This window comes from Artemia franciscana, chromosome 2, assembly GCF_032884065.1.
Source record: "Artemia franciscana chromosome 2, ASM3288406v1, whole genome shotgun sequence".
Taxonomy (NCBI): domain Eukaryota; kingdom Metazoa; phylum Arthropoda; class Branchiopoda; order Anostraca; family Artemiidae; genus Artemia; species Artemia franciscana.
This window is the reverse complement of record NC_088864.1, coordinates 27,309,369-27,325,547: the sequence shown is the minus strand read 5'-3', so window position 1 is coordinate 27,325,547 and position 16,179 is coordinate 27,309,369. Positions and strand designations below refer to the sequence as shown.

The 16,179-nt window shown below is 35.5% G+C and overlaps 1 protein-coding gene across 2 annotated transcripts in view; it reads left to right on the top strand.

Annotated features, from left to right (window-relative positions):
- LOC136039474 (protein still life, isoform SIF type 1-like) overlaps window positions 1-12,989 on the top strand; it is a 263,198-nt gene extending 250,209 nt beyond the window's left edge. For both annotated transcript variants that reach the window (XM_065723265.1, XM_065723255.1), the window contains 4 exons: window positions 3,262-3,610; window positions 5,297-5,410; window positions 9,477-9,614; window positions 11,338-12,989. In XM_065723265.1, coding sequence (XP_065579337.1) covers window positions 3,262-3,610; window positions 5,297-5,410; window positions 9,477-9,614; window positions 11,338-11,522 — 786 coding nt within the window. In that variant the 3' untranslated portion in view covers window positions 11,523-12,989. The remainder of the gene's footprint in view (window positions 1-3,261; window positions 3,611-5,296; window positions 5,411-9,476; window positions 9,615-11,337) is intronic.
- Window positions 12,990-16,179: the final 3,190 nt, after the last annotated feature.

Here is a 16,179-nt window from a genome sequence, read left to right as displayed (position 1 = left end):
GTTGAAGGGCCATGAAAGCACCGCCGATAAAGACTTTAAAGCCAGTGATGTATTATTTACCTTTTTAAGTTTTATTTTAGAAAGACCAAAATGTCATATTCAAACTTTAGAAAAATCTTGGGAAGATAAACAAGAAAGGTTTGCGAAAGCAGAGGATGGCTGGCCCCCAACCATATATCGTGCTTCCTGGTTGAAGGGCCATGAAAGCACCGCCGATAAAGCCAGTGATGTATTATTTACCTTTTTAAGTTTTATTTTAGAAAGACCAAAATGTCATATTCAAACTTTAGACGTGACAGTGACGAAATTAACTAGGAATTTAAAGAAAAAAAAGCTAACTGTAAAATGAACATTTAAGAACGAGTATTTTGCGTCTTCTGCCGTGTCCTAGAGACTCTCCCATCTCGCTTTCTGGCTATAGTTTTGTTTAATTTGACGGTCATTTTAAATTGTACGGAAAATAATCAATTACTATCTTTTTGTAAACAGAAACAATTACGGTTAAACCTTGTTAATCAGCTCTTTAAAGCAATTTTGCTTTGTCTTATCAACTGCTGAAGAGCTAATCTATGACTGACAAAAATCCCATTGCATTTAGCTTATCCACAAAACTTGGTATACAGAGCCTCTAACCCCCGGTGGGGGCCCCTCACTTTGCTTTGACCAGGAGTCGGACATTCGGCCCTATTGATTTTCCCGTCTGTTTTTTACCATCTCTGTTTATCGTCCAGGCATTCAATTTTGTTTTTTTCCTATTCACCAGTTAAATTAGGCTGCATGTAAATATGGGCTATTGACAACAACGCTTGCAGATTCATGGACGAGGTTCTAATTTAACTTGTTCAACTAAACCAGTTTAACTTGACCCCTATTCAACTCAATCCCTGTTTAATTCATCATCCATTTAACTTTACCCCCATTTAGCTCAACTCTCATGCAAATCAACACTCATTTAGCTCAAACCCATTCAACTTAACTCCCGTTTAACTGAACCTGCGTTGAAGTCAAGCCCAGTCAATGCAACCCCAATTCAACGTAACGCCTATCACAGGTTTGGTTAGGTTGAATGAGGTTGAGTTGGATTTGGGCTGAACAAAATGGGAATTGAGTTAAATAGGATAGAATTTGATGAGAGATAAATGCAAGGGAATTTAACTTAGATAGGGGCTGAGTTGAATGGGGTTGAGCTACTTACACTCCCATATACGAATATCTGTTGACTTTATTAACTCTAGTAATTTGTCTTTTTTTTCTCGTTCAATTAGTCCCTTATTGAAATATATGAAAATATTTGAATATCTGCCGTTTTGAAATAATTATCCACATATATCGCAAATTGGTTTTCTCATTTTGATGGGAATTTCATAAATATTTATTTGCCTATTTAGTTTACAAAAACTTATCTATCCTTGCTACTCAGTAGTATTGGTACAAAAATCCATAATGCTTTCTCGCGTAGTTTAATTTAGGAGACGTCATTTTGATGAAAATTTAACGATTTTTTCCGCTATGTTTTGTTCGCACAAAAAAAAAACAACTGGCATAAAAAAAGAAAAAACAGAAAAATTGTTTTATAATCAATAAAAGAAAAAATAGGCGTTTGAATCTAAAAAAAAAAAAACATCTAATAATCATATACCTAGTACAGAGCGATATATCATCATGTAAACTTTTCTTTGTGAACACAGCATAACATGCTGATATCAGATGTCCTTGATCTATTTGGCCATTAATTTTGATTTTAAGGTCACAATTACGACGTGTGTGCTCAAAAAATAGCCACACGTCATAAGTGCCCATGGCCAAAAACTAATTCTGGTAAATAAATAAAAACAACATTTAAAATTTCTCCTTGTAACTTCTGAATTATCATTGCTAACTCTAGTTTCACTAGAAACCGTGTTCTTCTGAGAATAAAGGGCAGTTCTGTGTTTGTTGGGACTAAATATATTTTAGGAGCAGATAAAATATCTTTTTCACTTGACCCATTCAAAATTTGTGCATTAACGAACTTTATTGAAAATTTTTCATTTAGTGTGGGGGTTTGAGGGTCAAGGGATGAAAGGCCCCACTTTGAGCCCTCCAATAGTGCAGGTCCAAATGCTTGGAAAAAATTGTTTCAGCAAGGTGTAGTCTGTCCGCATTTTGTCAAATATCTACATAGAATCTTTCGATTTGGATATTTATGATTCAATATTAGCCTCAGCTTTGTTATCAAAAAGCTCAGAAGCTATTAAACACCATCTTTGGTGGAAGTCGAACACCATTCTTTATATAAGTGTTAATTCTCTTTTTATTTCGGACGGGTATTCTATATTTTAATACTAAACTCAGATTCTGAAGTTCTTAAATGTTAACTTTGAGGGAAATCAAATGGTATTTTTAAGATATATACTAAGAGTCTTTTGATTTGGAACTTCTTCTATACTGCAACATTAACCTCGGATTTGTAATTAACCCTCAGGGATGTTGAACGAAAGGTGGCCTCACTTTGTGTTCTTGAATTATATAAAATATTTGCATGCTTATGATAACATTAAGGGATGGTATGTACATCCCTCTGCAAAATTGTGTCTCTTTCCAAAATTTGGGACTCTTACCCCTGGGTTCGTTATTATCATATGACCCCAAAAGCACCTTTTTTGTACTTTTATACTGTTTTTAATAAAAGGCGTTAAGTTACGCTCTGTAGTCATTCTTTTTGCTAATATGGATAGCCATTAGGCCATTTTTGGGTCAAAGTGAATTATATACCTACGTATATTCTCTTGTGCGTAAGCACTCTTAAAGCACCAAGACCATAAAAACTAATTCATTTATTTGCCCCCTGGATTCATCTTAAGTCTAGTCCTACCTGATAATTGTGCGTAAGCACTCTTAAAGCACCAAGACCATAAAAACTAATTCATTTATTTGCCCCCTGGATTCATCTTAAGTCTAGTCATACCTGAAAACTGCGATATTCTGAGACTTTTATTTCAAGATTTTTTTCTTAAGGTTACAAGACTAAGAAGTTATTGGGGCAGTACCACCTTATCGTCGGTGTTGCCACGTTCAACCGCGCCATTTTTTAAGGTTTCAGGCTATTTTCCAAAATTCTCTTAAGTTTGTTTCAAAATAACATTAAGTGCAAGCATAATTAATGCTATTGCATTGAATATGATAAGTCTATCTATTTATTGGCATTTCTTTATAAATTTAGAACTAAAACAAAGTTTATCTGAAGGATTTTGCATGATCTCCCCTTTTCGTCTTTTTTAGTCAGTGTCTTCTCGTCCAAACGGCGAAGTAGAAGTGATAAGATATCAAGTTTTGATTCCAGTATCTGAAGTTCAAGTAAGGTCTGCAGCAACGAAGTCCCCGGAGAGCAACTATCGGTGGGAGTTAGTTCACCTTAGGAATCAGTTTCAGAAAAGAGCGGAAAAGGTTTATAGTTTATCAAATTCAACTGCTGAATTTCGAAATGCTTTTCTTAAAACGATCAGACAGATCATTCGGGAAAGTGTGCGAAATATGAATGTTCCTTCTTCGAAGATAAATAATCCCAGAAGCCAAGATTATGACAATTTGGAGCCAAAAAAGGATAAACTAAGGAGCCAGACTCTTTCAGGTATAAATTTTCCACCGACTCAGATTTCTCTCCCTCTCTCTCTCTCTCTCTCTCTCTCTCTCTCTCTATATATATATATATATATATATATATATATATATATATATATATATATATATATATATATATATATATATATATATATATATATATATATATATATATTTATTCCATCCTCAAATAACAAGAAATTTCGAAGGACACATTTGCATATTTTCAGCTTGTTCCGAGCAAGAGGAAATTTTGAAGGGCATGCTTACATTTTGTTTGTGTTTCAAGCATCAGCGTGTATTGAAGGATACATTTGCACATTTTCTTCCGTCTCGTATCAGGCAAAACCACAGTTTGAAGCATAGATTTGCATATTTCCTTTGGTTTTCGAACGTCAACCCATTTGAAGAACACAAAACCCCTTTTTTATCGTTTTCTATCTTTATGTTGAAGCACGCATTTGCTTGTTTTCATTGTGTTTCAAGCAACAACGTATTTTGAAGCCCACATTTTCATCGATTTTCAAGCAAAATCACAGTTTGAAGCATAGTTTTGGATATTTTCTTCTACTTTCCAATATCAAAACATTTTGAAACATAGATTTGCACATTTTCTTCTATTTCCAACGTCAACACATTTTGAATCACACATTTACATACTTCCATTTGTGTTTTCAAGCGTCAACAGGTATTGAAGGATATATTTGCATTTTTTGATCATGTTTCAAGCAATTTTTTAGGAAAGGTTTGGATATTTTCATCGATTTTCGTGCAAAACCGCAGTTTGAAGCATACAGTTGCAAATATTTTCTATGACTTTCAAACATCAAAACATTTTGAAACACACGTTTGCATATTTTCATCTCATCTTCCAGCAGCAAGAAATTTGAAGGATACATTTGCATATTTTCAGCTTCCAGCAACGAGAAATTTTGAAGGACACTCCATTTTTTCATTTGTGTTTGAAGCATAAACGTGTATTGAGGGACACCTTTGCATATTTTCCTCTTTTTTCGAGCTAAACCTCAGTTTGAAACATAGAGATTTTTGAACAAGAATACATTTTGAAACACTAATTTTCATATTTACATCATGTTTTGAGCATCAACGCGTATTGAAGGGCACATTTACATGTTTCCGTCGTTTCTCAAGCAATAACGCATTTTGAAACATATATCTGTGCTTCAGCACCATATATGCTTCTAAGCATGCATATATTCTCATCGATTTTCGTGCAAAACCATAGTTTGAAGCGTAGGTTTGCATATTTTCTTCGTTTTTCGAGCAACAAGAAATTTTGAGGGATATATTTGCATATTTTCATCTTGTTTTGTAGTATTAACGCATACAAAAGTTATTTTCTTTAAACGCATAAAAAGTTATTTTCTTTAATTTTCTAACGCAAATAGAAATTACACAAGTTATTTGTTTAAGATAAAACGGATTAGTACCTCTGGTTCTTCTAGAGATTCATTAAAATACACGATTTTTCATGTTATTGGCTTCTTCACTAAAATGCTGGCTGAAATTCTGAATAGTAGAATCGGCTATTATTTGAAAATTATTATTATTTGTCAACCTTGGATGTCTTGAATTTGAATTTGTTTCGTAAAAATATTGTATTACTGCTTATCATTTTATCTACTCTTGTTCCTCATAATTAGATTGGCAAGTTAATTTTAGGATTTATTTTCAGAACCTAGAGAAGAGATAATTCATAGATCTTCAGATGGAACAGAGCCGGACACAGAAGACGACACAAAATCGTCTACAAGCACAACAGCAACTCAAAGAAGACGCTCTCTTCTCGGTAATCCTATTAATTTAAGTTCTACGCAACCTTAAAATTGTTGATTGTAAAGCTATTTTTGTCGGCTCGAAGTCTTCTATGAAGTCATCTATGAAGACTTTTTGGCAACTCTTTATTTCACTTGCATTTGCATTTAAGAAATGGGCTAGATTTCACAAAAAAAAGTAATAACCTGTTTTTCAATGAGAAAAAATAGTTTCAAAAAGTACAAGTACTTAAGAATCTGCAATGGGAGGGGTAAAGCTTAAAATATTTTGAATTTCATGGTAACCTCTCCAAGATTCATTTTAGTAAACTCCTAGGTGTTAATTGCCCCATTGAGGCTTCAATTGTCATACGTATTACTTTTACATATTATCACAAAAAAGGGAACTTTTGAATCCAATGAAACCAAGAGTGATTGAATAAAACGTTTATATTAATTGGAGCCCAAATTTATTCCCCATTTACATCCCAGTAAGTAGCAAAGAGCTTCAAGATAATGCTCCCCCTCTTCAAAAATCAGCACCTACCAATGCAATAGAATTTCCGAGTCTTTGACTCGCTAGTCATCCCTGTTGCCATGTACACCTGCGAAACGTGGGCCTAAAATTCAAGGACGAACGCAGATTTTCGGCCTTTGAAAATAAATATTCCTGTCGTATAGCTGGTGTAACGTATCTAAACAGAATCTCCAACGAAGACCTTCGAATGCAACTGAAGCGGAAAACTACAATTCTCTAGAAAGTGGGCTTACAGTAGCTCAGGTGGCTTGTTCACATACACCGAATGGAAAAATCACGCCTGCCAAAAGTTACCATTGAGAAAATTACGGCTGACGAAAAAGTCAATGTCGACACTGCTAGATCCGTCTGACAAGAAATCATGGATTTTATGACTGGGGAAAACGTCAACACGTAGGCCTAAACATTCAAGAAATATTTGGTGGCCGTAACGCTTGCTAATAAAGCTGCACCAGTTATTGATGGACTCTCAGTTGTCGTTGATCCAGCATTGATGTTTCAACGCTTGATGACAATTGCTGGAATTTGCAGCGATAATTTGGCGTCATGCTCTAAGCATGAATTGTGTTCACCGCTTCCGTCACTTTTTGAAGCAACCGCACTTCCACGATTAGCCGATAAGCCTGCCGTCGGCGATGCCATGTGGTGTCTAGTTGCAGAGCAGCTGCCAAAAACTGAAGACTTGTCAAAGATTTCAGTGACAAGCATATAATTCTCGATGGTGGGGCGCTACTTCAAAGAATCCCTTGGGAAAAGAGCTCAACTTATGATGGTATCTGCCAGAAGTGCTTTGACTACGTTGCACAGAAATACGGGTCGCAAAAGACGTCAGGGTTTTTGACGGATGCAACCAAGCACCTTCAATCGAAGACATCAACCATTTGAGACGGTAAGGGACACGAAGGTACCCGAAGATCTACTTTAACAGGAATATGGTCTTTTCTACAAAGAAAGAAGTGTTCTTAAGCAGCAGAATAAGCAAACAATCATAGTCATGACCAATAAGTACCTGACCAAAGCTGGGTGTCAGGTATACCAGGCAGAAGGTGACGCTGATCATCTCATTGTTCCCACTGCAGTTCGATCTGCTTATTTTATGCCTACTCTCCTGGTTGGAGACGACACAGATCTACTTTTACTTTTACTAATCACACACAGACAGATAGCCAAGTGATCTACTTTTACTCTGAGTTTCGAGCTGGAATCTCAAAGAATAGAATTTGGGATATAAATGCAGCGAAACTCAAGCTTGCATCTCGTATATGTAGCACAATCCTACATGCCCACGCCTTCCTTGGGTGCGATTCAACTTCTCGTGTCTATGTCATTGGGAAGTCAGCAGGACTACAGCTTCTGGTAAAAAACGATGAGTTTTTTTCTAAATCCGCTAAAGATTTTGTGGACCCACTATCCGTCAAGCACGACATTTCAACTGCTGGGGAGAGAAAAAATGATGCTTTTATATAAGTGCCCAGGCTCAATTTGAATCCTCAATCAGTTGCATCATCTCAAATTCGTTGAGAAAATTAAAACGTCTGCTTCGTACTTTGAGTGCAAAGTTCTCCTTCCCACCAGTGATGCTTGCAGCATCCACTCATTTTGAGTCTATTTGCAAGTTAGATCCTGGAAAACCATGGGATGTAATCTCAACCCTACCCAGTTCGGTTAGGCAATTCAGAATGGACTATATTGCCCTATTTTTGGCGAACTCCGAGCTGCTCCCAACTCTCTCCTTGTAGTTTTTCACTGTAACTGAAAAAGCCGACAGCTCAAATATGATACGTACTTGTAAAAGAAATGGCACGAAATGCACTTGGCCTGTGGACCTTGCAAGGCAACAAGTTTTGCTAAATGTCTTACGACTGAGTTTCTCGGAGTTGATGATCTGGAAGATAAGGAAGATCTATGAATATTGATCTTTCGTTTTTTATCACATTTGTATGTTATATAACTGAAAAGTTGTCATTCTACATTTTAAGAGCGGTTACTTTCAAATTAAGCGTGATTTAACACTGATGGAATATTTACATGAAAGTTTAAATTTTATGTTCACATAAAGTGATTCTCATAATCTCTGTGATCTAATACCCTATTCTAGACATCATTTCATTTTGTTGTTGTACGCCTTTAGATGGAAGCACAAATTTCACCTCTTTAAAATCAACCCCAGCCTAAAAAAAATAAGCTTTAACTTTACGTTCAAAAGAAGCTGATTTTCATAATCATCGTGATCTATTACACTATTCTGGACATCAATTTTGTTGTTGTACGCCTATATATGGAAACACAAAATTCACCCCCTCAATATCAACCTTAACCTAAAAAAAACATGTTTGTGAAACAGCTAGATGAGCAAACTTTGCATATTTGGAATCAGCACATTTTTTGAGTCGGGTAGTCAAAGAATCTTTTCTCCTGCAATTTGTTCCCGGTCAAACCGTTCCCTTCCTTGACTATTACATTGGCTTTCCAATACTTGTTGCATTCAGAAGTTTTTGTTACATTTTGTGTAAATGGATTGGCTTGAGCCTCATGATGTCGCCTTTTTTCATTTTTAACTGTCGAATGCGTTGTTTGATGATTTTAACTACCTCACTGTCCGCCCCAAATTTGTTCGCATAATCTTCAGCGTTACTCATAATGCCCGTTTTATATCATGCTTCTGTTCATTGCGGTACTAGGTTCTTCTCTTTTATGTCCTGTCTATCTTTCACTATCTTTTCACTAAAAAATGTATCCCACACAGGAAAAATCCCTTGGCTTTTTAGCTGGAGCCTAATAAAGAATCAACCGCTTTTTCGGCTTAGTCGCTCTTTTCTAGGATTTATATTAGTTATCCTTACTGAATCACCTTTGAATGAAACATCTTTCTCACTATACAGTTTCTTTTAACGTTCTTTGCTATGTTCTTGCTGCTGTTGCAATCGTAATTTTCATTTCTTCAGATTTCAGGTCTATTTTCATTTTTTTGAATTTCCATGTTTTGTAAAATTTTGGCTTGTTTGCATTTGGAAAAGCTTATAGGATTTTTTTTTTTTTTTTTATTTAAACCTTCAATGCTACATTCAAAATTTTATAATAGATTTTTTCTAGGTTTCTAAGTTTTGCTGTAAAATTTTAATGTTATGTATGCTCGGAACACTAAAAACTAAAAAAAAAAACAGTTAGAAAAAAGACGTACCATAGGTGCTGGAAAATTTTAATTACATTTCGCATAGAAGTAACTACGAAGACTTCATCGATTGGTTAAATGTCTTGAATTCAAAACCGTAGTTTTGCAAAAAAATAATAATAATAATAATAATAGTAATAAGTAGTAGTAGTAGTAGTAGTAGTAGTATAAAAACTATAAACGACACAAAATTATTATTTTGTTATTGAAGAGATGAAACTTTGTCAGAAGAAAGAATAATGTATATTTAGAAAATCGCTTCTAACTTTTATGCATTTAAAACACTTAAATCTTAGTCGTTTTATTATAAAACTTAGTCGAGTTTTATTTTTAACATAGTCTTATAATTTTACCATTTAAAACAAACTAAAATAAATTTTCAAAATTCTAGGACGAACACCTAACCACCTAAGCTTAAGTACGACGTCAACAATATCAACTGGAAGTGGAGGAAGTCAATCTGTTGCCAAGCTAGTTCACGCGTCCAATACGCCTGCTCAGTATAAACCACAAGCACCAGAGCCATTAAGTAGGTATTCTAATCCTTCTCTTGGAATACAAGAAGTAATTAAACAGATAGAAAATTGAAGAAATTAGAGAATGAAATTATTGCCAGAACATCAGCAGCACAATCCAATCGACTAGATACATGAAATCTTGTGGTATATAAATTATTTATTGAAGTTAGAAGGATGGGGCATTCAGGCACGGAGTGAGACTCGTGACGAATAAGGAAGCTTCCAAGTCTTTTTTATATTGGGAAGGATTTGACAATTGAATAAACTAAAAATGCTATATTTTTACCTGGAATCTGATATATTTATTCTGAATAGATCAAACCCATGGTTGAAATGCAGTGTTTCTATGACGGGACTACGATGCTAGGCTGGTACAAGTAGGATGTATTTCAGCCTCGCTTAGGCTGATCTAGGTCAGGGAAGAAACATAGCAATGGTAATAGGCTGTGGGGTTTTACCATTTACAGTGGCTTACTAATAATCAATAATGTAGGTGGAACATTTGGTCACAAAATAGCAAATAAATTAGTTTTTTTTTATGAGTTTTTGAGAGATAGATCTTACGAAAACCAAAGGGAAGTACAGAAGGCATTAAAGTACGAATGGAGAGATGTGAGATTTATCCTTTGGATTAGAGCTGCCGGAGATCTGTAAAATAGAACGAGTCTGCATAAAAGTAAGATTTTGTGATGGAATGTTCAGAAACTGAGGGAAAGTGAGGTAAAAAAAATTGCTTTTTGGACGAACTTATTTAACACAGCAAATAAATTAGTAGAATTAGGGGAACAGAATCTCTGGAATCATCTCAAATATGAGTTCTGGAAGATCTCTAAAAGTTTTATTAACCTAGCTGAATTACTTACCTCAATTAATAAAGGAACTCTGACCAGAAAGGGATCGCTTACCATAGTAAGGTCGGAATACTTCTTGTTAAAGATGGGAATTCGGCCTCAGATAAACTTCAGTGAAGGTTATTCAGATTGTTATTACTAAGGAAGGTGAATTCCATGAAGCTAGAAAAGGGTCAGTCACAAAAGCGCTAGAACTAATTCCTGGTAGTATGCTAGATTCTATGAAAATGAAAGTTGTTTAGGAATTTTTCAAAACATGGACGCTTCAAAAAGTTGGGAAAGATAGGCTAGATGTTGTTCGGAGGAATGGTTTAAAGACAAGTTTAAGCACTTGATTGTGTGACTGTATATCTAATAGTATCCTAAACGAAGATATCTTTTCGATCGCATGGTCTGTATCTGTAACAAACAAAAAGTTAATATAGTTAGATCATGATTTAAGGGTGAAGGATGATAGGCTGGCAAAAAATGTGGTTTTTAGCCATCCAGCTAGTCCCAAAGAAAATTTGGATGTCTTCAAATACGGTAGGAAAAAGTCTCAAGAAAGAACTTACGACAAGTAGGGAGAAAAGATTGAGAAAGCTGGAAGGAAAGGGGTAGAGATTGTAGCTTTGAATACAGTGGATAGAGGAGGAGTAGCTGTTCTGGTGTCAAGTGGCTAGGTGGGGGCCTGGGGCTCAAAAGGGCATCAGTTTGTCTGAACCCTTAGTAGGAAAAGACTCATGTAATGGTCAGAAATCGTCCGTTTGTTGTCGAACATAGCCATTTCAATGGTTTCCTTCTCACTGATTGAAGACCAGGATGATGTGACTCCATGAAAAGACATATTGGATCCCTTAACATCCTTGTTTGTACCAGTAATAATTTTAACCATTTCTTACAGGCTCTCCTGTTTGGAAACCACGTGATGATTCAGCAAGTTCATTCACCCTACCCAGAGCGAACTCTTCTGGAATAGTAAGTCGGCAAAATAGCGCACAATCGGACTCAAGAAGGGTTCCTTATGCCACTCTTGGCCGTTCTGGTGCTGCAGCACGGGCTAACAGTGTAAGACACCTGGACTGTTAGGATCTAAAGTTTTGTAGATGGGATAAAACATACCGCGGAACTTAGTTAATATAATGTGTGTTTAGCTATATTATTGAAATCAAAAAATCCCTCGAAGTCAAATGTTCCGTATCAAAAGGAAAGACGCGTTACCACTGTTCTGGGAAACAGGAGAAATTTTAGTCACAAGTAGAACATTGTTAGTTTTGCTTTAGCCTCTAAAGCGCAAGAGGGAATAAAGATAATATCAACCTTAGGAAAAGAAAATATTTTGAAACATCTATACAGTGCAGCCTTATAGAGTTCAATCAAGTAAAATTGCTCCTGCAAAAGTGTTATGTAGAACTGTGGAGTTGTTGTTAGATTCATGGAGTGGGCTGCTAAGGAAGTTCGGGTCATTCTAGTTGAGGCATGGGGTAACAATGGGGAGTATCACTGTGAAGACTTTAAAGTTAGTCACCCAAAATAAACAAAGCCCAATTATATTCGATCTTCAAACTTTTATATGTCGTACTTCAGATTTGTTACCTCGTCATTTTTCTTGTCTTAATACTGATATTTTACCTGATAGCAACAAAATACCCGTCTACACAATTTAGTGTTACAAAATGCTATTCAAATTAGGAGAAAATCAGGGGCGAAGCTGTTAAAACTCTAGGAGTTGCACTTACAATTTACCAATTCTAAAGCCTTGATTATAACTGAAATTAAGAAGTGCTACATCAGTCTAGTGTTTTTTGTTGGAAAGGAGTGGCTTCAGTTTCTAGTCTTTAGTTTTTTACAGTCCTTGTGGTTATTTTCCAACGGATTTTTTGCACATCTAATAAATTGTCTTTATAAGAGGACGATCTATTTATTCCATTTGGTAGTCTCAGCTCCTTATTTAAATCCGTAAGTCTAGGCATGCCAAGTCAATAATATTGAATTTCTTTTTAATGACTTTTGTGATATAGATAGCCAATTTGTTATTTGTTTTATAAGAAGGATTAGGTTGAATTTTGTATCGTCAAATGCTAATATCATTCATGTGTTTAGCCTTTTTAAGGCAAATTTTAATTATGTACTTCCCATGTTTGCTCATGAACTACTATTTTCTTCCATATTGTTTTATTATACAATGTAAATTACTCTAGTCATAAAATTTGCCACTGCCCTATTTTGTGCTATTTTTTTCTTTTATATTAAACAATTACCGTTGTTTATCATGTTTTGCAACTTACAGCGTTACATGTTTTGTTGAGAATGCTTCCATTGTTACGACTGGTTATTCGTTTGATAGAATTTTTTGAGCTGACTGGTGCTTTAATCGTTCCATTCCACGGCCATTTCTATCAAATGATTTGAAAGTCATCTCCTGTCTGGTTAAATCTATATTTCGTGAACTAAGTTAATTTCTGGTATTATTTGCACTGTCTTTTCTTTATTGGCACTAATACTTAAAAAAAATTGTATTTGATTTATGTAATAAAATTCAGTTTACTATCTGTCTTTTTTTTTGTCTAGTCTTACGATTATACTAGAACAATTGCTTTATCACACCTCTGGACATGTTTGTCCCTTTAATAATTAAGGCAATACGCGGTATTCCTTACTCAGTGCCATGTGAAAAAGAATACCGTTTCTTGCAGGGATTCTACCCAACAAAACAGGCGCATGTATTTCCTAGGCAAATGATTTCATTGGACGAAGCAATCAGCTTAACGGTACCACATATTGGGACAAATCTTAAAAGTAGTTGTCCCAATCTACTTTGTTGTCAAATCTTTTGTTTTTCTCTGCATTTAGTTATAAAAGTAAATGAGCATATTGTATCTTTTCGTAAGTAAAGGATACTCATCGGTTATAGATGTTCAAACCCATATTAAAAAACAAGCCAATATTATATAAACCATGGAAATTGGGAAAACTATTCGATTTATGTAGATCAGATCGAGAGTCCCTCACACAAAATGCGTGACTGACTATGATGTATACAAGTTTCCAATTTTTCGAAAGAAAAATTTTCGACCAGTCATTTTGTACGGCTTTGCTCGGGAAATCGCATGAGTGAGAATAGAATAATATCATAGATTAAGAAAAACACAGATGCAGCCGTGCTATTCCTTTCTTTGAAATTCTGCTCACTATAACGATTGGTTGAAGTGGCAGTAATACCGCCTCTAAAGAGGCTTGAATGCTCAACAGGTTTTTAGTCGCTGTGCAATTTTAGTTTAGCTTTTGCTACGCTTTTATACCTGTTTTGTTAAAATTATAAAAACTAAAAACCGATTTTTACCTAATGTTAAATAAATATGCATCATTTGATTGTTTAACAATAGATTGTAAAACAAGCTCCCTAGTAACTCGAGTCTTTTACGATTTAATCAATAAGTCCTCTCAGCCTCTGTGTAACTTGCTTATTTTCCGTGTATTTTAAGTTTTACCACCTTCCTACACACGTACCAAAAGAAATTCATTGTGTTTATGTTACATTCACTAATGAAGAAAGTTATTGAGGTTATATTTGATTATTCAGTTGAGTTGAACATATCTTATGCAGTGTAGAAATGTAATTCTGAATGTAATTTAAAGAAGTTCTATATTTATAGTCGCGGACTTTTTGACAGGGTGCGCATGTCTTTACAATTTGTCTCAAAATATTCATAAATTTCTCACAAGGAATCACAAGATTTTGGGGAGGGGGCATAGGCTTGAAGCCCCTTCCTATGTATACGAGCTTGCATTGGTGCCATTTGAGGAGACGACATTTGTCCCTCCCTGAGATCCCCCTAGACTTTGAAAGAATGCCCTTTTTGGGGGTGAATCACGGAAAAATTCCTTTTCTTCGTATGTTCACTGGAAAAATAGAATTTGACCCTTCCCCTAGACCTTGAAAAAACATTATGACCCCCCCCCCTCCTAAATTTTCGTGAATTGACACCATTACCAACCTGTATTTAGTTTGACTAATTGAGGGTTTAAATGTATTTTCATCTCAACCTAATAATAGGCAATAACAAAGGATTAGAGGGCTTCTCCCTTCCCCCCACCCTTTTGCAAATATTTCGGAAGATGTTCTTCTTGTACCTTAAAAAATATTTTTAAAGAACCCAGACAAAGTGAGGTAACCACCCAATTCAATATGCCAATTATCTACTACAACTACTAACAGCTCACCGCAGCACCAAGGCGCTTGAGGTCAACACAGCTACGCACGCTCCTCCTCCCTCCCCAATCTATTCAAAGTCTCCCTCTTTATACCCTCCCGTAAAATTCCCATTTCCTTCAAAGGTTTCTTTATGACATCCTCCCACCCCAGACGAGGACGACCTGCCTTCCGTTCAGCCCTAGACGGTTGGCCGAGAAGGACAATGTTCGGCAATCAGTCATCCTTCATCTGCAGAACGTGCCCTAGCCATCTCAACCTTTCTTTCATTATAGCCCTAGAAAGCGGGATTGAAACACATTTTTCTTACGGCCTACTGTTTGAAATAAGGTCAGTCAGCCGGGTACCCAGAACAATCCGTAGGCAATTTCTCTGGAAAACATCTAGTAAATCTTCATCCGCTTTTTGGAGCGCCCATGATTCAGAGCCATATTTGACCACTGTCATCACTGTACCTTTCAGTATTCTAATCTTGTTTTGCAGACTTGTCTTCCTATTCGTCCAAACTTTTTTTAACTGTGAAAAAACACCCTGAGCCTTGGCTATTTTACTTTTTAAATCTTCACTGCTCCCACTGTCTTTACCAATAATACTACCAAGATAAGTGAAACCGCCAACTTGATCAATCTTTTCATTACCCAACGTCGCCTTTTCATCTTCACTTAGCCTTAGCAACTTAGTCTTCTTAACTATGCGAATTTGGTTATTAAAAATACCCAACTCTATTAAAGCTCTTACCCGCATGTTTGAAAGAAGACAAAATTTGACAGATTTACGATTCTGCTCCAAAAAAAAATTGAGTAGCTAATCATGCCAGCATTAGTAGCACTTTAAACGCAACCAAATGTGGAGCAAAGTAGCAACGACCTCAAGTAACCGCAGCAAGTACTGAAACTAAAGACGTTTTTGTTTAGATACACCGATCTAGCTTCAGAGAACTTCACATTAATTTGTAGTTAGCAGAGCAAGAAATTGTAGATTAAAAGAATTAAGACGATAACGAAAGATAAACCTTTATTTAATAGTCGTCAAATAGACTGGGTTTAGTGACAGGTATAAACCCCGCGTTCAACAGAGCTTATTTGCAATTTGTTGCAAATAATTGTAATCAATTATTGAATAAGTGTAAGAATTGTACTCTAAATAAAAAAAAACTAAATAAATTGCAAATCCATAGAGCCTTTGAAACTAACAAAAAGTATTGGTAGTTCATTATTTAGACAAAACAAACCATAGAATTTTCTATGTGTAAAAGGACGAATTGCAGCTTATTGAACTCTGAAGAAACAATAATTGCAATAGGTCTCAAAAGTCCTTTTGAACGCCCTGAAATTACTGCAACTGGTATTGAACATAAGAAATTAAAACAATTTAAAGGATTTCCAAGGAACAGGACTGGAAACAATGGTGTAATTTTGTCAAAATACCGAGGGGGGAGGGACAAAGTTGGAGCCAATTTTCCCAAGTCAAGTAAAAATAACAGAGAAAAATGAGCCGTATAGTACCATAAAGGCAAATATATACTAAAGAGAA